The sequence below is a fragment of the Tachyglossus aculeatus genome, chromosome 1 (assembly GCF_015852505.1).
Source record: "Tachyglossus aculeatus isolate mTacAcu1 chromosome 1, mTacAcu1.pri, whole genome shotgun sequence".
NCBI classification, from domain to species: Eukaryota; Metazoa; Chordata; class Mammalia; order Monotremata; family Tachyglossidae; genus Tachyglossus; species Tachyglossus aculeatus.
Window position 1 is genome coordinate 10156931 of NC_052066.1, and position 23030 is coordinate 10179960.

The window sequence follows — 23030 nt, forward strand, 5'->3', positions numbered from 1 at the left end:
AGACGGTCCCTACCCAACAGTGGGCTCACAGTCTAGAAGGGGGAGACCAACAACATAAACCAAACATATTAACAAAATAAAATAAATAGAATAAATATGTACAAGTAAAATAAATAGAGTAATAAATCCGTACAAACATATATATATATACATATATATAGGTGCTGTGGGGAGAAGAAAGAGGTAAGGTGGGGGGGGAGGGGAGGGGGAGGAGGGGGAGAGGAAGAAGGGGGTTCAGTTGTGGTATTTGTTAAGCGCTTACTATGTGCCGGGCACTGTAGTAAGCAATGGGGTGGATGCAAGCAAATTGGGTTGAACACAGTCCCTGTCCCACGTGGGACTCACAACCTTCATCCCCATTTTACAGATGAGGGAACTGAGGCCCAGAGAAATGAAGTGATTTGCCCAAGGTCACATAGCAGATTAGCGGTGGAGCGGAATTAGAACCCACGACCTTCTGACTTCCGGGCCTGGGCTCTACCCACTACAACATGCTCTGCTTCTCGGTGGTTCTGGATTAAGAGAAGCAGTGTGGCTCAGTGGAAAGAGCCCAGGCTTGGGAGCCAGAGGTCGTGGGTTCTAATCCCGGCTCCGCCCCTTGTCTGCTGTGTGACTTTGGGCAAGTCACTTAACATCTCTGTGCCTCAGTTACATCATCTGTAAAATGGGGATTAAGATTGTGAGCCCCTCGTGGGACAACCTAATCATCTTGTATCTCCCCCCCACCTCACAGCGCTCAGAACAGTGCTTTGCACCCTGTAAGCGCTTAACAATAATAATAATAATAATAATTGGCATTTGTTAAGCGCTCACTATGTGCAAAGCACTGTTCTAAGCGCTGGGGAGGATACACCATTATTTATTATTATTATTATTATTATTATTATTATTATTATTCTGGGTGGGGGAGGGGGACGGACACAGAGAAAGGGGGGTTGGGGGGGTGGGGATCTGGGCTGGACTGACGGGAGAATGGTGGGGGTCCCGGACCCCAGATTCATTCATTCATTCATTCAATCGCATTTATTGAGCGCTTACTGTGTGCAGAGCACTGTACTAAGCGCTGAGGAGAATACAATTCAACATTAAACAGACACATTCCTTGCTCACAACGAACTTACAGTCTAGAGTGGGGGTTGACAGACTTACTGTGTGCAGAGCACTGTACTAAGCGCTGAGGAGAATACAATTCAACATTAAACAGACACATTCCTTGCTCACAACGACCTTACAGTCTAGAGTGGGGGTTGACAGACTTACTGTGTGCAGAGCACTGTACTAAGCGCTGAGGAGAATACAATTCAACATTAAACAGACACATTCCTTGCTCACAACGACCTTACAGTCTAGAGTGGGGGTTGACAGACTTACTGTGTGCAGAGCACTGTACTAAGCGCTGAGGAGAATACAATTCAACATTAAACAGACACATTCCTTGCTCACAACGAACTTACAGTCCAGAGTGGGGATTGACAGACATTGATACATTCAATCAAATTGAGTGCTTACCGTGTGCAAAGCACTGTACTAAGTACTTGGGAGAGAACAATACAACACTAAACTGTGAGCCCCTTGTTGGGTAGGGACCTATGTTGCCAACTTGTACTTCCTAAGTGCTTAGTACAGTGCTCTGCACACAGGAAGCGCTCAATAAATACAATTTCTAGACTGTGAGCCCGCTGTTGGGTAGGGAACCGTCTCTATATGTTGCCAACTTGTACTTCCCAAGCGCTTAGTACAGTGCTCTGCACACGGTAAGTGCTCAATAAATACGATTGAATGAATGAATGAATAAACGTACAAATTCCCTGCCCTCAGACATCAATACATTCAATCGTATTTTTTGAGCACTTACTGCACTAAGCGCTTGGGAGAGTACAATACAACAATATAACAGACACATTCCCTGCCTACAGACATCAATTCATTCATTCATTCATTCAGTCCTATTTATTGAGCGCTTACTGTGTGCAGAGCACTGTACTAAGCGCTTGGGAAGTACAAACACTCAACTGTATTTATTGAGCGCTCACTGTGTGCAAAGCACTGTAAGAGGACTCTCTAACAGTAGAACAGACACATCCTCCCCCTTCTAGACTGTGAGCCCACTGTTGGGTAGGGACCGTCTCAATATGTTGCCAACTTGTACTTCCCAAGCGCTTAGTACAGTGCTCTGCACACAGTAAGCGCTCGATAAATACGATTGATGATGATGACTGTCTCTATATGTTGCCAACTTGTACTTCCCAAGCGCTTCGTACAGTGCTCTGCACACAGTAAGCGCTCAATAAATACGATTGGTGATGATGACTGTCTCTATATGTTGCCAACATGTACTTCCCAAGCGCTTAGTACAGTGCTCTGCACACAGTAAGCGCTCGATAAATACGAATGATGATGATGACTGTCTCTATATGTTGCCAACTTGTACTTCCCAAGCGCTTAGTACAGTCCTCTGCACACAGTAAGCGCTCAATAAATATGATTGATTGATTCCCTACCCACAGTGAGAAGCAGCGTGGCTGCGAAGCAGCGTGGCTCAGTGGAAAGAGCCTGGGCTTTGGAGTCAGAGGTCATGGGTTCAAATCCCGGCTCCTCCACTTGTCAGCTGGGTGACTTCGGGCGAGTCACTTTGCTTCTCTGGGCCTCAGTTCCCTCATCGGTAAAATGGGGATGAAGACTGTGAGCCCTCTGTGGGACAACCTGATCACCGTGTAATCTCCCCAGTGTTTAGAACAGTGCTTTGTACATAGTCAGTGCTTAATAAATGCCATTATCATTATTAATGAATTATTGGTTTAGAGGACTCACCACGCTGAGGTTGGTGTGCCCGTAGAAGGCCTGGGCGAACACTGCCACGATGAAGAGGTTGATGAGGAAGGACACGAAGAGGGCTAGTGAGGCTTCGGTCAGGAAGTACATATTGGCCTCTCGGACTTCGGCTGGTCGGCTGCGCTGAATCCTTCGGGACTGCAAAGATGGGGACCTCTCAGGGGACGGGCCTCTGGCCCCAAGACCCCAGGCCCCCTGTCTACTTGGTTTGTTTTGTTGTCTGTCTCCCCTTCTATAATAATAATTATTATTATATCATATTATATCATATTATATTATATCATATTATATTATTATGTTATGTTATATTATATTATATTATATTATATTATATTGTTATGTTATATTATATTATATTACATTATATTTTATATTAATTATATTATATTATGTTATGTTACATTATATTATATGCTATATTCTATTCTATTCTATTCTATTCTATTATATATTATATTATATTATATTATATATTATATCATATTATATTATATTTTATATTAATTATATTATATTATGTTATATTATGTTATGTTATGTTATATTATATGTTATATTATATTATATTATATTATATTATATTATATTATAGTATATTTTATATTAATTATATTATATTATGTTATGTTACATTATATTATATTGTATTATATCATATTATATTATATTATATTATATTATATTATATTATATTATATTATATTATATTATTATTATTATATTATATTATATATTATGTTATATTATATTATATTTTATATTAATTGTATTATGTTATATTATGTTATATTATGTTATGTTATGTTATATTATATGTTATATTATATTATATTATATTATATTATATTATATTATATTATATTATATTATATTATAGTATATTATAGTATATTATAGTATATTATAGTATATTATTATATTATATTATAGTATAGTATAGTATGTTATTATGTCATGATGTAATTATCATTAATTATAATTAATATACGATATATTATCAATATAATGCAATGTTGTAATATTATAATATTGTATTATATATTGTTATTAATGTAATTATATTATATGCTATATTATATTATGATATACTATGTAAGTTGTGATGATATATATTATTGTATATTATAATAATATAATGATTATAATAATAATGATGGCATTTATTACTACTATATGCAAAGCACTGTTCCAAATGCTGGGGAGGTAACAAGGTGATCAGATTGTCCCCCGGGGGGCTGGCCATCTTCATCTCCATTTGACAGATAAGGGAACTGAGGCCCAGAGAAGTGAAGTGACTTGCCCAAAGTCACCCAGCTGACAGTTGGTGGAGCCGGGATTGGAACCTGTGACCTCTGGCTCTTTCCACTGAGCCACGCTCCTTCTAGACTGTGAGCCCGTTGTTGGGGAGGGATTGTCTCTATCTGTTGCCCAATTATACTTTCCAAGCGCTCAGTACAGTACTCAGAGAAGCAGCGTGGCTCGGTGGAAAGAGCCTGGGCTTTGGAGTCAGAGGTCATGGGTTCAAATCCCGGCTCTGCCAGTTGTCAGCTGGGTGACTTTGGGCAAGTCACTTCACTTCTCTATGCCTCAGTTCCCTCATCTGTAAAGTGGGGATTAAGACTGTGAGCCCCACGTGGGACAACCTGATCACCTTGAACCTCCCCAGTGCTTAGAACAGTGCTTTGCACATAATAAGCGCTTAAAAAATGCCATTATTATTATTATTATTATTATTATTATTATTACTCAGAGAAGCAGCGTGCCTCGGTGAAAAGAGCCTGGACTTTGGAGTCAGAGGTCATGGGTTCAAATCCCGGCTCCACCAATTGTCAGCTGGGTGACTTTGGGCAAGTCACTTCACTGCTCTATGCCTCAGTGACCTCATCTGTAAAATGGGGATGAAGACTGTGATCCCCACGTGGGACAACCTGATCACCTTGTAACCTCCCCAGCGCTTAGAACAGTGCTTTGCACACAGTAAGCGCTTAATAAATGCAATTATTATTATTATTATTATTATTATTATTATTATTATTATTATTATTACTCAGAGAAGCAGCATGGCTCAGTGAAAAGAGCCCGGACTTTGGAGTCAGAGGTCATGGGTTCAAATCCCGGCTCCACCAATTGTCAGCTGTGTGACTTTGGGCAAGTCACTTAACTCCTCTGTGCCTCAGTTCCCTCACCTGTAAAATGAGGATGAAGACTGTGAGCCCCCCGTGGGACAACCTGATCACCTTGTAACCTCCTCAGCGCTTAGAACAGTGCTTTGTACGTAGTAAGCGCTTAATAAATGGGATCATTATTATTACTCTGCACACAGTAAGTGCTCAATAAATACAATTGAATGAATGACTGGAGTCCCGGCCCCCAGCCCAAGGAGGGAGGAGAGAAATGAGAGAGGGGTAAAGCCAGGAGACTTGGGGTGGGTTCAGAGAGAGAGAAAGAAGGCAGAGCAAAGAAGTGAGATGTATATGTCCTGTATATATGCATATGTTTGTACATATTTATTACTCTATTTATTTATTTATTTTACTTATACATATCTATTCTATTTATTTTATTTTGTTAGTATGTTTGGTTTTGTTCTCTGTCTCCCCCTTCTAGACTGTGAGCCCACTGTTGGGTAGGGGCTGTCTCTATATGTTGCCAACTTGGACTTCCCAAGCGCTTAGTACAGTGCTCTGCACACAGTAAGTGCTCAATAAATATGATTGATTGATTGATTGAGAGAGGGTTGGGTTAATAATAATAACATTAATTAATAATTATAGGGTTAATAGTGGTATTTGTTAAGCATTTACTATGTGCCAAGCACTGTTCTAAAAACTGGGGAGGATACAAGGTCATCAGGTTGCCCCCTCACAGTCTTCATCCCCATTCATTAGAGAAGCAGTGTGGCCCAGTGGAAAGAACCCGAGCTTTGGAGTCAGAGGTCATGGGTTCAAATCCTGCCTCCACCAATTGTCAGCTGTGTGACTTTGGGCAAGTCACTTCACTTCTCTGTGCCTCAGTGACCTCATCTGGAAAATGGGAATGAAGACTGTGAGCCCCCTGTGGGACAACCTGATCACCTTGTAACCTCCCCAGTGCTTAGAACAGTGCTTTGCACATAGTAAGCGGGGAAGTAGTGTGGCTCAGTGGAAAGAGCCCGGGCTCTGGAGTCAGAGGTCATGGGTTCAAATCCCGGCTCCGCCAATTGTCAGCTGGGTGACTTTGGGCAAGTCACTTCACTTCTCTGGGCCTCAATTCCCTCATCTGTAAAAAGGGGAAAAGGGGATTAAGACTGTGAGCCCCACGTGGGACAACCTGATCACCTTGTAACCTCCCCAGTGCTTAGAACAGTGCTTTGCACATAGTAAGCGCTTAATAAATGCCATTATTATTCAACAGATGAGGTCACTGAGGCCCAGAGGAATTAAGTGGCTTGCCCAAGGTCATACAGCTGACAAGTGGCAGGGCTGGGATGAGAACCCAAGTGCTCTGACTCCCAAACCCGAGGGCTTTCCACTAAGTCACAGTGGTTCTCGATTTTGTTAAGCGCTTCCTATGTGCCAGGCACTGTTCTAAGCTCTGGGATAAATACAAAGAAATAGGGTTGGACACAGTAGTCCCTGTCCCACACCGGGCTCACAGTCTCTATCCCCATTTTACAGATGAGAGAACTGAGACCCAGAGAAGTGAAGTGACTTGTCCAAGGTCTCACAGCAGAGAAGTGGCAAAGCCGGGAGAAGGCAGAGCTTTAGAGAGAGAGAGACAGGCGGGGCTAGGGAAGGAACATGGTGTAGAGGATATATTCATTCATTCATTCATTTAATCGTATTTATTGAGTGCTTACTGTGTGCAGAGCACTGTACTAAGCGCTTGGGAAGTCCAAGTTGGCAACATATAGAGACGGTCCTTACCCAACAATGGGCTCCCAGTCTCGAAGGGGGAGACAGACAACAAAACAAAACAGGTGGACAGGTGTCAAGTCGTCAGGACAAATAGAATTAAAACTAAATGCACATCATTAACAAAATAAATAGAATGTTTATAAAATAAATAAATATTTTAACAAAATAAATAGAATAGTAAATATGGGCAAGTCAAATAGAGTAATCAATCTGCACAGACATATATACTGGTGCTGTGGGGAGGGGAAGGAGGTAGGGCGGGGGCGATATAACTTGGGCTTGGGAGTCAGAAGGTCATGGGTTCTAATCCTGCCCCCACCACGTGTCTGCTGTGTGTCCTTGGGCAAGTCACTTCACTTCTCTGGGCCTCAGTTCTCTCATCTGTCAAATGTGCTCAGCACACAGTAAGCGCTCAATAAATACGATTGAATGAATGAATGAATGAATGAATGAATGAATGGGGATTGGGATTGTGAGCCCCACGTGGACCAGAGACTGTGCCCAACCCACTTGTATCCACCCCAGTGTTTAGTACAGTGCTTGGCACATAGTAAGCGCTTAACAAACACCATTATTATCACTACAGTGAGTAGACAAGGCTACAGAGAGAAGTCGGAGCCAATAATAGTTGTGGCATTTGTTAAGCGCTATGTGCCAGATGCTGTTCTAAGCGCCAGGGTAGATACAAGACAATGGGGTTGGACACAGTCCCTGCCCCACGTGGGGCTTCCAGTCTTCATCCCCATTTGACAGATGAAGGAACTGAGGCCCAGAGAAGTGATTCATTCACTCAATCATATTTATTGAGCGCTTACTGTGTGCAGAGCACTGTAGTAAGCGCTTGGGAAGTACAAGCTGGCAACATATAGAGACGGTCTCTACCCAACAGCAGGCTCACAGGCTAGAAGACTAGACTGTGACATCACTAGACACTAGACACTAGTCTAGACACTAGACTAGACATCACTAGAAGTGATGTGACTTGCCCAAGGTCAACCAGCAGGCGCACACAGGTGGAGCTTGGAGAGGGTGGGGCTAGAGAGAGGGTTGAGGGGGGGAAATAATAATAATAATTATGGTATTTCTTAAGTGCTTACCATGTGCCAACACTGTTCTAAGCATTGGGGTAGATTCAAATTAGGTTGGACACAGTTCCTGTCTCACACGGGGCTCACAGTCTTCATCATTCATTCAGTCATATTTATTGAGCGCTTACCGTGTGCATGGCAATGTAATAATAATAATAATAATGGTATTTGTTAAGCGCTTACTATGTGCGAAGCACTGTTCAAAGCGCTGGGGGGGATACAAGGTGATCAGGTTGTCCCCCGGGGGGCTCACAGTCTTAATCCTCATTTTACAGATGAGGTAACTGAGGTACAGAGAAGTGAAGTGGCGTGCCCAAGGTCACACAGCTGACAAGAGGCAATAATATTCTAATATAATAATATGATAATGCATATTATTATATAATATAATAATATTATGATGATATGATAATACAGTGCTCTGCACACAGTAAGCGCTCAATAAATACGATTGATTGAAATAATAATAGTAATAATAATCCCTTTTAGACTGTGAGCCCACTGTTGGGTAGGGACCGTCTCTCTCTCTCTCTCTCTATATATATATCTATATCTATATATATATATGTTGCCAACTTGTACTTCCCAAGCGCTTAGTCCAGTGCTCTGCACACTGTAAGCGCTCAATAAATACGATTGATTAAAATAATAATAATAAAAATAATAATAATCCCTTCTAGACTGTGAGCCCACTGTTGGGTAGGGACCGTCTCTCTCTCTCTATATATGTATATCTATATCTATCTATATATATGTTGCCAACTTGTACTTCCCAAGCACTTAGTACAGTGCTCTGCACACAGTAAGCGCTCAATAAATACGATTGATTGAAATAATAATAATAATCCCTTCTAGACTGTGAGCCCACTCTCCCATCCTAAAAAAACCCTCTCTTGACCCCACCTCACCTTCTAGTTATCGTCCCATATCCCTCCTACCATTCCTTTCCAAACTCCTTGAACGAGTTGTCTACACGCGCTGCCTAGAATTCCTCAACACCAACTCTCTCCTCGACCCCCTCCAGTCTGGCTTCCGTCCCCTTCATTCCATGGAAACTGCCCTCTCAAAGGTCACCAATGACCTCCTGCTTGCCAAATCCAACGGCTCATATTCTGTCCTAATCCTCCTCGATCTCTCAGCTGCCTTTGACACTGTGGCCCACCCCCTTCTCCTCTACACGCTATCTGACCTTGGCTTCACAGACTCCGTCCTCTCCCGGTTCTCCTCTTATCTCTCCGGTCGTTCTTTCTCAGTCTCTTTTGCGGGCTCCTCCTCCCCCTCCCATCCCCTTACTGTGGGGGTTCCTCAAGGGTCAGTTCTCAGTACCCTTCTGTTCTCGATCTACACGCACTCCCTTGGTGACCTCATTCGCTCCCACGGCTTCAACTATCATCTCTACGCTGATGACACCCAGATCTCCATCTCTGCCCCTGCTCTCTCCCCCTCCCTCCAGGCTCGCATCTCCTCCTGCCTTCAGGACATCTCCATCTGGATGTCCGCCCGCCACCTAAAGCTCAACATGTCGAAGACTGAGCTCCTTGTCTTCCCTCCCAAACCTTGTCCTCTCCCTGACTTTCCCATCTCTGTTGACGGCACTACCATCCTTCCCGTCTCACAAGCCCGCAACCTTGGTGTCATCCTCGACTCCGCTCTCTCATTCACCCCTCACATCCAAGCCGTCACCAAAACCTGCCGGTCTCAGCTCCGCAACATTGCCAAGATCCGCCCTTTCCTCTCCATCCAAACCGCTACCCTGCTCATTCAAGCTCTCATCCTATCCCGTCTGGACTACTGCACCAGCCTTCTCTCTGATCTCCCATCCTCGTGTCTCTCCCCACTTCAATCCATACTTCATGCTGCTGCCCGGATTATCTTTGTCCAGAAACGCTCTGGACATATTACTCCCCTCCTCAAAAATCTCCAGTGGCTACCAATCAATCTGCGCATCAGGCAGAAACTCCTCACCCTGGGCTTCAAGGCTGTCCATCCCCTGGCCCCCTCCTCCCTCACCTCCCTTCTCTCCTTCTCCAGCCCAGCCCGCACCCTCCGCTCCTCCACCGCTAATCTCCTCACTGTACCTCGTTCTCGCCTGTCCCGCCGTCGACCCCTGGCCCACGTCATCCCCCGGGCCTGGAATGCCCCCAATCCCTCTGCCCATCCACCAAGCTAGCTCTCTTCCTCCCTTCAAGGCCCTGCTGAGAGCTCACCTCCTCCAGGAGGCCTTCCCACACTGATCCCCTTCCCTCCTCTCCCCCTCGTCCCCCTCTCCATCCCCCCATCTTACCTCCTTCCCTTCCCCACAGCACCTGTATATATGTATATATGGTTGTACATATTTATTACTCTGTTTATTTATTTATTTATTTATTTTACTTGTACATTTCTATCCTATTTATTTTATTTTGTTGGTATGTTTGGTTCTGTTCTCTGTCTCCCCCTTTTAGACTGTGAGCCCACTGTTGGGTAGGGACTGTCTCTATGTGTTGCCAATTTGTACTTCCCAAGCGCTTAGTACAGTGCTCTGCACATAGTAAGCGCTCAATAAATACGATTGATTGATTGATTGATTGATTGTTGGGTAGGGACCGTCTCTCTCTCTCTCTCTCTCTCTCTCTCTCTCTCTATCTATATATATGTTGCCAACTTGTGCTTCCCAAGCGCTTAGTACAGTGCTCTGCACACAGTAAGCGCTCAATAAATATGATTGATTGAAATAATAATAATAATAATCCCTTCTAGACTGTGAGCCCACTGTTGGGTAGGGACCGTCTCTCTCTCTCTCTATATATATATCTATATCTATCTATATATATGTTGCCAACTTGTACTTCCCAAGCGCTTAGTACAGTGCTCTGCACACAGTAAGCGCTCAATAAATACGATTGATTGATTGATTGAAGAGGCGGAGCGGGATTCGAACCCATGACCTCTGACTCCCAAGCCCGGACTCTTTCACTTGGCCCACTTTACAGATGAAGGAACTGCTAAGTGAAGTGACTTGCCCAAGGTTACACAGCAGACATGTGGCGGAGCCGGGATTAAAACCCAGGACCTTCTGTGTCACAGGCCCAGGCTCTAACTACTAAGCCATGCGGCTTCTAATAAAAATAATAATGATGGCATTTGTTAAGCGCTTACTATGTGCAAAGCACTGTTCTAAGCGCTGGGGAGGTTACAAGGTGATCAGGTTGTGCCACAGGGGGCTCACAGTCTTAATCCCCATTTTACAGACGAGGGAACTGAGACACAGAGAAGTGAAGTGACTTGCCCAAAGTCACACAACTGACAATGGGCAGAGCGGGATTTGAACCCATGACCTCTGACTCCAAAGCCCGGGCTCTTTCCACTGAGCCACCCTGCTTCTCTGTAGAGAGTGTGGGGCTAGACTGTGAGCCCGTCGTTGGGTAGGGACCGTCTCTATATGTTGCCAACTTGTACTTCCCAAGCGCTTAGTATAGTGCTCTGCACACAGTAAGCGCTCAATAAATACGATTGAATGAATGAATAGAGAAAAAGCAGGGCTAAAGGGAGAGAGCGAGAGAGAGAAAATCGGGTTGGGGGCTTTGTCCTTCAGCTGCCTCCTCCCAGCTTGACCAGGGAGCCTGGACCCTTCTCCCCATCCCCGCCCCCAGGCTTTCTCCCCTGGCCCACCCCCTGGCCATTCTCCCCTGATAATAATAATAATTCTGCTATTTGTTAAGTGCTTACTATATCATCATCAATCGTATTTATTGAGCGCTTACTGTGTGCAGAGCACTGTACTAAGCGCTTGGGAAGTACAAGTTGGCAACATATAGAGACAGTCCCTACCCAACAGTGGGCTCACAGTCTAAAAGGGGAAGACAGAGAACAAAACCAAACATACTAACAAAATAAAATAAATAGAATAGATATGTACAAGTTAAATAAATAGAGTAATAAATATTTACAAACATATATACATTTATACAGGTGCTGTGGGGAAGGGAAGGAGGTAAGAAGGGGGGGATGGAGAGGGGGACGAGGGGGAGAGGAAGGAAGGGGCCCAGTGCTTACTATATAATAATAATGGCATTTATTAAGCGCTTACTATGTGCAAAGCACTGTTCTAAGCGCTGGGGAGGTTACAAGGGAATCAGGTTGTTCCACAGGGGGCTCACAGTCTTAATCCCCATTTTACAGATGAGGTCACTGAGGCCCAGAGAAGTTAGGTGACTTGCCTAAAGTCACACAGCCGACAATTGGCAGAGCTGGGATTTGAACCCATGACCTCCCACTCCAAAGCCCGGGCTCTTTCCACTAAGCCATGCTGCTTCTATATGCCAAGCACTGTTCTGAGCACTGGGGTAGATATAAGGTAATCAGGTGGTCCCAGGTTGGGGCTCACAGTCTTAATCCCCACTTTTCAGATGAGGTCACTGAGGCCCAGAGAAGTGAAGTGACTTGCCCAAAGTCACACAGCTAACTATTGGCGGAGCCGGAATTTGAACCCATGACCTCTGACTCCAAAACCCGGGCTCTTGCCACTAGGCCATGCTGCTTCCCTGAGCCACCACCCACAACCCCTTAGTCTGGAAGCAGCGTGGCTCAGTGGAAAGAGCCCGGGCTTTGGAGTCAGAGGTCATGGGTTCAAATCCTGGCTCTGCCAATTGTCAGCTGTGTGACTTTGGGCAAGTCACTTCACTTCTCTGGGCCTCAGTTCCCTCATCTGTCAAATGGGGATTAAAACTGTGAGCCCCCTGTGGGACAACCTGATCACCTTGTAACCTCCCTATTGCCCAAGGTTACACAGCAGACATGTGGCAGAGCTGGAATTAGAACCCAGGACCTTCTGACTCACAGGCCCGGACGCTAACTACTAAGGCATGTGGCTTCTAATAATAAATATTAAGCGCTTAATACATGCCATTATTATTATTATTCTCCCCTGGTTCATTCAGTTCATTCATTCATTCACTCATATTTATTGAGCGCTTACTGTGTGCAGAGCACTGAAATAATAATAATAATGATGGCATTTATTAAGTGCTTACTATGTGCAAAGCACCATTCTAAGCGCTGGGGTAGAAACAAGGTAAATCAAGTTGTCCCACGTGGGGCTTACAGACTTAATCCCCATTTTCCAGATGAGGGAACTGAGGCCCAGAGAAGTTAAATGACTTGCCCAAAGTCACATAGCTGACAAGTGGCGGAGCTGGGATTTGAACCCATGACCTCCAACTCCAAAGCCCGGGCTCTTTCCACTGAGCCACGCTTCTTCTCAAGCGCTTGGGAAGTACACGTTGGCAACATCTAGAGATGGTCCCTACCCAACAACAGTTTCACAGGCAACAAAATTAAACCTGTGGACCCAAACCCTGCCCTCTCCCTGACTTTCCCATCTCTGTTGACGGCACTACCAACCTTCCCATCTCACAAGCCCGCAACCTCGGTGTCATCCTCGACTCCGCTCTCTCCTTCACCCCTCACATCCAAGCCGTCACCAGAACCTGCCGGTCACAGCTCCGCAACATTGCCGAGATCCGCCCTTTCCTCTCCATCCCAACCGCTACCCTGCTCATTCAAGCTCTCCTCCTATCCCGTCTGGACTACTGCACCAGCCTTCTCTCTGATCTCCCATCCTCGTGTCTCTCCCCACTTCAATCCATACTTCATGCTGCTACCCGGATTGTCTTTGTCCAGAAACGCTCTGGGCATGTCACTCCCCTCCTCAATAATCTCCAGTGGCTACCAATCAATCTGCGCATCAGGCAGAAACTCCTCACCCTGGGCTTCAAGGCTGTCCATCCATCACCTCGCCCCTTCCTACCTCACCTCCCTTCTCTCCTTCTCCGGCCCAGCCCGCACCCTCCACTCCTCTGCCGCTAATCTCCTCACCGTTAGGCCTCGTTCTCACCCGTCCCACCATCGACCCCCGGCACACGTCCTCCCCCGGGCCCGGAATGCCCTCCCTCTGCCCATCCGCCAAGCTCGCTCTCTTCCTCCCTTCAAGGCCCTACTGAGAGCTCACCTCCTCCAGTAGGCCTTCCCACACTGAGCCCCTTCCTTCCTCTCCCCCTCGTCCTCTCCATCCTCCCCATCTTACCTCCTTCCCTTCCCCACAGCACCTGTATATATGTATATATATTTGTACATATTTATTACTCTATTTATTTTACTTGTACATATCTATTCTATTTATTTTATTTTGTTAGTATGTTTGGATTTGTTCTCTGTCTCCCCCTTTTAGACTGGGAGCCCACTGTTGGGTAGGGACTGTCTCTAGATGTTGCCAACTTGGACTTCCCAAGTGCTTAGTCCAGTGCTCTGCACACAGTAAGCGCTCAATAAATCTGATTGATTGATTGATTGATGTGGACGGGTGTCAAGTCGTTCACCCCCTCCAACCCCCCGGCCCACCCTGTCCGCCCCCTCCCCGCTCCCCAGGCTGTTCCTCAGTGGTCCCCCCGCCCTGGCCCACCCCACGCCAGGCCTAACCTTGACCAGGGCTGAGTGCAGGTAGATGTTGTGTGGCATGACGATGGCGCCCACCATGCCCACGGCCTGGAGCAGCTGGGTTCGACCGCAGCCCGGGCAGGACGGCAGGAACAGCCCCCTCAACAATGGGGCCTGGGATGGGTGCACCACCACGTACTGTCGGGGCGACAACGACAGTCCACCACAGGCCTCCCCCCATCCCTGAGCGGCTCGCCGGGGTCGGGGGGCGAGATGAGGGTCACACCTGTGGGACCAGGGGATGTGTCTCGGGCTTGGGGCGGGGGCAAGCGCTTAGTCCAGTGCTCTGCATACAGTAAGCGCTCAATAAATACGATTGAATGAATGAATGAATGAACGGGGGCTTGGTGGCGGGGACCGGGGGGTGGTCCGGGGAGGGTTTAGGTAGGGCGGGAGCTGAGGAGAGGCCGGGTGGTCTCACCTCGTAACCGAAGGTCCCAGCCATGACGGTGATGAGGAATCCGAAGAAAGCCTCCAGCTTGCGAAGGCCTGGGAGATTTGGGCAGGGATTGTCTCTCTTAATTGCTGAGTTGTACTTTCCAAGCGCTTAGTACAGTGCTCTGCACACAGTAAATACCACTGAATGAATGAATTTACTATTCTATTTATTCTGTCAATGATGTGCATCTAGCTTTATTTCTATTTATTCTGATGACACCTGTCCACATGTTTTGTTTCGTTGTCTGTCTCCCCCTATCTAGACTGTGAGCCCGTTGTTGGGTAGGGACCGTCTCTATCTGTTGCCCAACTGTACTTTCCAAGCGCTTAGTACAGTGCTCTGCACACAGTAAGCGCTCAATAAATGGGATTGAATGAATGAATGAAAGAAAGATTGGGGTGTGCAGGGAGGAGGCAGGGTGCACTGACAGAATCACCACCTGCCCTCCCCGGGGCCGGCCGGACCCCGGCTGAGACGCCCCCCGCCCCCATGTCTGGGGTCGGGGAGGAGGGGGCGACAGGGAGGAATTGTGGGTGCACAATTTTCAGTGCTTGTCGCCATCACTAGACAATTCCTCTCCCCTCATTCATTCATTTAATAATAATAATAATATTGGCATTTATTAAGCGCTTACTATGTGCAAAGCACTGTTCTAAGTGCTGGGGAGGTTACAAGGTGATCGGGTTGTCCCATGGCGGGGCTCACAGCCTTAATCCCCATTTTACAGCTGAGGTAAGAGGTCCAGAGAAGTGAAGTGACTTGCCCAGAGTCACACAGCTGACAATTGGAGGAGGCGGGATTTGAACCCATGACCTCTACCTCCAAAGCCCGGGCTCTTTCCACTGAGCCGTGCTGCTTCTCTAACCCTATTTATTTAACCCATTTAACCCTATTTATTGAGCGCTTACTCTGTCTGCCGACCACTGTACTAAGCGCTTGGAAAGTACAATTGGGCAACAGATAGAGATAAAGCCTTACTGAAGGCCCACCTCCTCCAAGAGGCCTTCCCTGACTAAACCCTGCTTTTCTCTTCTCCCACTTCCTTCTGCGTCGCCCTGACTCGCTCCCTTTCTTCATCCCCAGCTCCCAGCCCCACACCACTTACGTCCACAGCCCTCATTTATTTATTTCTGCTCATGTCTGTCTCCCCACCTCTAGACTGTAAGCTCACTGTGGGCAGGGACTGTGCCTGTGATATTATTCTTTTGGACTCTCCCAAGCGCTTAGTCCAGTGCTCTGCACACAGTAAGCGCTCAATAAGTACGCTTGGCCGGACAGACTGACGTCTGTGCCCGTCCCGGAGAACTTACCGTATTTATCCAAGAAGAGGAAGAGCAGCGTATCTGTGATGGTGATCAGGACCCCTCCCCACAGGGGGATTCTGCAAGAGAGTTGGGGGCCGGGGTCAGTCCTGGGGGAGTCACACGTCCCCACCCCCTCCTCCACCTCGGCCTTGGCAGGGATTTATTTCTATTAATAATACTAATAAGAACAATAATTATGCCATTTGTTAAGCACTTACTATGTGCAAAGCAATCAATCAATCAATTGTATTTATTGAGCGCTTACTGTGTGCAGAGCACTGGACTAAGCGCTTGGGAAGTCCAAGTTGGCAACATCTAGAGACGGTCCCTACCCCACAGTGGGCTCACAGTCTAATAGGGGGAGAGAGAGAACAAAACCAAACATACTAACAAAATAAAATAGAGTAGATATGTACAAGTAAAATAAATAAATAAATAGAGTAATAAATATGTACACACATATATACAGGTGCTGTGGGGAAGGGAAGGAGGGAACTGAGGCCCAGAGAAGTGAAGTGACTTGCCCAAAGTCACACAGCTGACAAGTGGCGGAGGCGGGATTTGAACCCATGACCTCTGACTCCCAAGCCCGGGCTCTTTCCACTGAGCCAAGCAGCTTCGCTCCCTTTGTAGACTGTAAGCTCCTTGAGGGCAGGAATATGTCTGTTATATTTGTCTACTGGACTCTTAGTACGGGGAATAATAATGATAATAATGATGGCATTTGTTAAGTGCTTTCTATGTGTCAAGCACTGTTCTAAGCACTGGGGTGGATACAAGGTGATCAGGTTGTCCCACGGGGGGCTCACGGTCTTCAGCCCCATTTTACAGATGAGGGAACTGAGGCCCAGAGAAGTGAAGTGACTTGCCCAAAGTCACACAGCTGACAAGTGTCAGAGGCGGGATTAGAACCCAGGACCTCAAACTCCCGAGTCCGTGCTCTTTCCACTAAGCCACGCTGCTTCCCGGGGGTCAGAAGGACCTGGGTTCTCGTCCCGGCTCCGCCACTTGTCTGCTGTGCGACCCTGGCAACTCATTTCACTTCTCTGTGCCTCAGTTCCCTCATTCGGAAAATGGGGATGAAGACTGTGACCCCCACATGGGACATGGGACTCGGTCCGACCTGCTTAGCTTGCCATTATAAGCGTGGCTTAGTGGAAAGAGCCCAGGCTTGGGAGTCAGAGGTCATGGGTTCTAATCCCAGCTCTGCCACTTCTCAGCTGGGTGACATTGGGCAAGTCACTTCACTTCTCTGGGCCTCAGTTACCTCATCTGGAAAATGGGGATGAAGACTGTGAGCCCCCCGTGGGACAACCTGATCACCTTGCATCCCCCCCCCCCAGCGCTTAGAACAGTGCTTTGCACATAGTAAGCACTTAATAAATGCTATCATTATTATTATTATTAGTGCTTCACACATAGTAAGCACTTAACAAATGTCATTATTATTATTATTATTGGTAAGCACTTACCAATAATAATAATGACATTTGTTAAGCGCTTAACAAATACCATTATTATTATTATTATTATTATTATTATTATTATTATTATTATTATTATTACTACTACTACAGTGCTCTGCACCCAGTAAGCACTTAGCAAATATGACTGAGAGCTCACCTCCTCCAAGAGGCCTTCCCAGACTGAGCCCCCTTTTTCCTCTCCTCCTTCCCATCCCCCCGTCCCTACCTCCTTCCCCTCCCCACAGCAGCTGGATATATGTGTCGAGAAGCCACGTATGTAGCCACATGTATATATGTGCAGAGAAGCAGCGTGGCTCAGTGGAAAGAGCCCGGGCTTTGGAGTCAGAGGTCATGGGTTCAAATCCCGGCTCCACCAATTGTCAGCTGTGTGACTTCGGGCAAGTCACTTCACTTCTCTGGGCCTCAGTTACCTCATCTGTAAAATAGGCTGTGAGCCCCCCCTTGGGACAACCTGATCTCCTTGTAACCTCCCCAGAGCTTAGAACAGTGCTCTGCACATAGTAAGCGCTTAATAAATGCCATTATTATTATTATGTTTGTACAGATTTATTACTCTATTTATTTTGCTTGTACGTATTTACTATTCTAGACTGTGAGCCCACTGTTGCGTAGGGACTGTCTCTATATGTTGCCAACTTGTACTTCCCAAGCGCTTAGTACAGTGCTCTGCACACAGTAAGCGCTCAATAAATACGGTTGATGATGATATTCTATTTATTTTGTTAATGAGGTGCATTTGGCTTTGGTTCCGCTTGTTCTGAGGACTTGACACCCGTCCACATGTTTTGTTTTTGTTGTCCGTCTCCCCCTTCTAGACTGTGAGCCCGTTGTCGGGTAGGGACCGTCTCTCTATGTTGCCAACTTGGACTTCCCAAGCGCTTAATACAGTGCTCTGCACACAGTAAGCGCTCAAAAAATACGATTGAATGAATGACTGACTGACCAACTGACTTGAGGTGGATGGGGGGACAGTGTTCCAAGACCCCTTGGCAGGCCGGATTGGGGAGGAGGGTGAAGGAGGGGTGTTGAGGTTGTAACCTCCCCAGCGCTTAGAACAGTGCTTTGCACATAGTAAGCGCTTAATAAATGCCATTATTATTATTATTATTATTGAGGGGACAGAGGGAAGACAGGGACGGGGGGATTACCGTCCGGCGGAGAGCAGGCTGAAGGCGATGGCCGTGCCGATGACCTCCTGCATGTCTGAACCCACGATGGCCACCTCCATCATCAGCCACAGCAGGATCCGGGGAAACTGAGGGCCAGACAGCTGTAGGTCATTCCCTGCTGCTGGACCATTCATTCAGTCATATTTATTGAGCGCTTACTGTGCAGAGCACTGTGCTGAGCTCTTGGGAAGTACAAGTTGGCAACATATAGAGACGGTCCAAACCCAACAACAGGCTCACTTCCCCCCAAGTCTGCTGGTCATCCCCTGAGGCAGCACCTGTGGCTGGACCACTACCTCCCAACCTCCCTACTGAGGCCCTACTGAGAGCTCACCTCCTCCAGGAGGCCTTCCCAGACCGAGCCCCTTCCTTCCTCTCCCCCTCGTCCCCCTCTCCATCCCTGCCATCTTACCTCCTTCCCTTCCCCACAGCACCTGTATATATGTATATATGTTTGTACATAGTTATTACTCTACTTATTTATTTATCTTGTACATATCTATTCTATTTATTTTATTTTTTTAGTATGTTTGGTTTTGTTCTCTGTCTCCCCCTTCTAGACTGTGAGCCCACTGTTGGGTAGGGACTGTCTCTATATGTTGCCAGCTTGTACTTCCCAAGCGCTTAGTACAGTGCTCTGCACACAGTAAGCGCTCAATAAATACGATTGATTAATAATAATAATAAAATAATGGCATTTGTTAAACGCTTACTATGTGCCAAGCACTGTTCTAAGCACGGGGATAGATACAAGGTCATCAGGTTGTCCCATTTGGGGCTCACAGTCTTCATCCCCATTTTACAGACGAGGTAACTGAGGCCCGGAGACGTGAAGCGACTTGCCCAAAGTCACAGAGCTGCCAAGTGGCAGAGCCTGGATTAGAACCCACAACCTCTGACTCCCAAGTCTGGGCTCTATCCACTAAGTCATGCTGCTTCTCTATGAACCCTTCCGTTCATGCATGGCATAGTGGCGTCGGAAGGTCACGGGTTCTAATCATGGTTCTAATAATAATAATAATAATGGCATTTATTAAGCGCTTACTATGTGCAAAGCACTGTTCTAAGCGCTGGGGAGGTTAGAAGGTGATCAGGTTGTCCCATGTGGGGCTCACAGTCTTAGTCCCCATTTTACAGATGAGGGAACTGAGGCACAGAGAAGGTAAGTGACCTGCCCAAAGTCACACAGCTGACAAGAGGCGGAGCCGGGATTTGAACCGATCATCATCATCATCATCAATCGTATTTATTGAGCGCTTACTATGTGCAGAGCACTGTACCAAGCACTTGGGAAGTACAAATTGGCAACATCTAGAGACAGTCCCTACCCAACAGTGGGCTCACAGTCTAAAAGGGGGAGACAGAGAACAAAACCAAACATACTAACAAAATAAAATAAAATAAAATAAAATAAAATAAATAAATAAAATAAACCGATGACCTCTGACTCCAAAGCCCGGGCTCTTTCCACTGAGCCACGGTTCTGCCACTTGTCTGCTGTGTGACTTTGGTCCAGTCACTTCACTTCTCCGGGCCTCAGTTGCCTCAACTATAAAACGGGGATGGAGACTATGAACCCCACGTGGGACATTCGTTCATTCATTCAATCATATTTATTCAGCACTTCCTGTGTGCAGAGCACTGTACTAAGTGCTCGGAAAGCAAAATTCAGCAATAAAGAGAGACAATCCCTGCCCACACCGGGACAGGGACTGTGTCCAACTCAACTTGCTTGTGTCCACCCCAGAGCTTAGTACAGTGCCTGGCATATAGTAAGCACTCAACAAATACCATTATCATTATTATTATCATTATCACTATCATTATCATTAGTATAATTCCCATCCTCTGTTCCCCTATGGAAAAGCAGCGTGTCTTAGTGGAAAGAGCCCGGAATTGGGAGTTCTCTCCCACACTGGCTGGTTGGCTGCCCTCTTGGATTCTGGTTTTTCATTCATTCAGTCGTTCGATCGTATTTATTGAGCGCTTACTGTGTGCAGAGCACTGGACTAAGCGCTTGGGAGAGGACAATCCAACAATAAACAGAAATATTCCCTGGCAACTACGAGCTTCCAGTCCTCTCCTCACCCCCACCCCAATTCCCCAGGGCGAGAGCTGGGACCCCTGGACCCCCACGCAGGCCTGGAAGCGGCCCTTCCCTGGTAACCCCCTCATCCTCTTGAACAGGAACAGGGAAAGGATAGAGCCCGGGCCTTGGAGTCGGAAGGTCACGAGTTCTAATCCTGGCTCCGCCACTTGTCTGCTGTGCGAACTTGAGCAAGTCACTTCACTTCTCTGGGCCTCAGTTCCCTCATCTGTCAAATGGGGTTGGAGACTGTGAGCCCCATGTGGGACAGGGACTCTGTCCGACCCGATTTGCTTGTATCCACTCTACACTTAGTACAGTGCCTGGCTTCTCTGGGCCTCAGTTACCTCATCTGTAAAATCATCATCATCATCATCAATCGTATTTATTGAGCGCTTACTATGTGCAGAGCACTGTACTAAGCGCTTGGGAAGTACAAATTGGCAACATATAGAGACAGTCCCTACCCAACAGTGGGCTCACAGTCTAAAATGGGGATTAAGAGTGTGAGCCCAATGTGAGGTGGGGACTGTGTCCAATCTGATTATATTCATCGTAGTGAATTACTCTATTTATTTATTACTCTATTACTATACTTATATTACATATACTCTATTACGTACTCTATTACGTATACGTATACGTACGTATACGTACTCTATTATGTATTACTCTATTTATTTATTATTACTCTATTTATTTATTTATTTATTTTACTTGTACATATCTATTCTGTTTATTTTATTTTGTTAGTATGTTTGGTTTTGTTCTCTGTCTAGCCCTTTTAGACTGTGAGCCCACTGTTGGGTAGGGACTGTCTCTATATGTTGCTAATTTGTACTTCCCAAGCGCTTAGTACAGTGCTGTGCACATAGTAAGCACTCAATAAATACGATTGATGATGATGATTCATTCATTCATTTAATCGTATTTATTGAGCGCTTACTGTGTGCAGAGCACTGTACTAAGCGCTTGGGAAGTACAAGTACCCCAGCGCTTAGAACAGTGCTTGACACATAATAAGTGCATAACAAGTACCATAATTATTAATTGCTATTATATAGTAAGCACTTAACAAACACCATCATCATCATTATTATTATTATTCCAATGGTTTGGTCTGGAGATTCCCCGGCCCCCAAGGTTCAGCTTATCTCAGAGACCCTCCATCTGCTTTGGAGAGAAGCAGCGTAGCTTAATTCTTAATTAAGTTAAATTAATTCTAATAATTAATTAAATTAATTAGATTGATCAATTAATCTAAATTAATAATTAAGTTAAATTCATTCTTAATTAAGTTAACTATTCTTAATAGTTAAAGTACGGGCCTGGGAGTTGGGATGGACCTGGGTTCTGATCCCGACGCCGCCACTTATCCACTGTTTGACCTGGGTTAAGTCGCTTAATTTATCTGGGCCTCAGTTTCCTCATCTGTAAAATAGGAATTAAGACTGTGAGCCCATGTGGGAAAGGGACTGAGTCCAACTGGATTACCTTGTATCTACCCTAGCGTTTAGGACTCTGAGCCCCACTTGGGACAGCCTGATCACCTCGTATCCTCCCCAGCGCTTAGAACAGTGCTTTGCACATAGTAAGCGCTTAACAAATGCCATTATTATTATTATTATTATTATTATTATTATCATTATTATTACCGCAGCGCTTATTAAAATGCTTCTCTCCCTCTAGACTGTAAGCTAGTTGCGGGCAGGCAGTGTGTCTGTTCATTGCTATATTGTACTTTCACAAGCGCTTAGTACAGTGCTGTGCACACAGTAAGCTCTAATACGGTTGACTGTCTTTCATCTAGTAACTAGTTAACAAATGTTTTGTTTTGTTGTTTGTCTCCCCCTTCTAGACTGTGAGCCCGTTGTTGGGTCCAGGCCATCTCTACATGTTGCCGATTTGTTCTTCCCAAGCGCTTAGTACAGTGCTCTGCACTGAGCAAGCGCTCAATAAATATATATATGTGCACCTGTATCTATGTATATATGTTTGTACATATTTATTACTCTATTTATTTATTTATTTATTTTACCTGTACATATCTATTCTATTTATTTTATTTTATTTTGTTAGTATGTTTGGTTTTGTTCTCTGTCTCCCCCCTTTTAGACTGTGAGCCCACTGTTGGGTAGGGACTGTCTCTATATGTTGCCAATTTATACTTCCCAAGCGCTTAGTACAGTGCTCTGCACATAGTATATATGTATATATGTTTGTACATATTTATTACTCTATTCATTTATTTATTT

The 23030-nt window shown here is 45.7% G+C and overlaps 1 protein-coding gene across 1 annotated transcript in view; it reads right to left on the reverse strand.

Annotated features, from left to right (window-relative positions):
• The window catches only part of SLC11A1 (solute carrier family 11 member 1), a 66737-nt gene that overhangs the window by 17300 nt on the left and 26407 nt on the right, over nt 1-23030 (reverse strand). Inside the window, exons 5-9 of the mRNA XM_038755404.1 lie at nt 18669-18775; nt 16040-16110; nt 14712-14779; nt 14273-14428; nt 2812-2970 (exon numbers count right to left, since the gene is read on the reverse strand). Coding sequence (XP_038611332.1) covers nt 2812-2970; nt 14273-14428; nt 14712-14779; nt 16040-16110; nt 18669-18775 — 561 coding nt within the window. The remainder of the gene's footprint in view (nt 1-2811; nt 2971-14272; nt 14429-14711; nt 14780-16039; nt 16111-18668; nt 18776-23030) is intronic.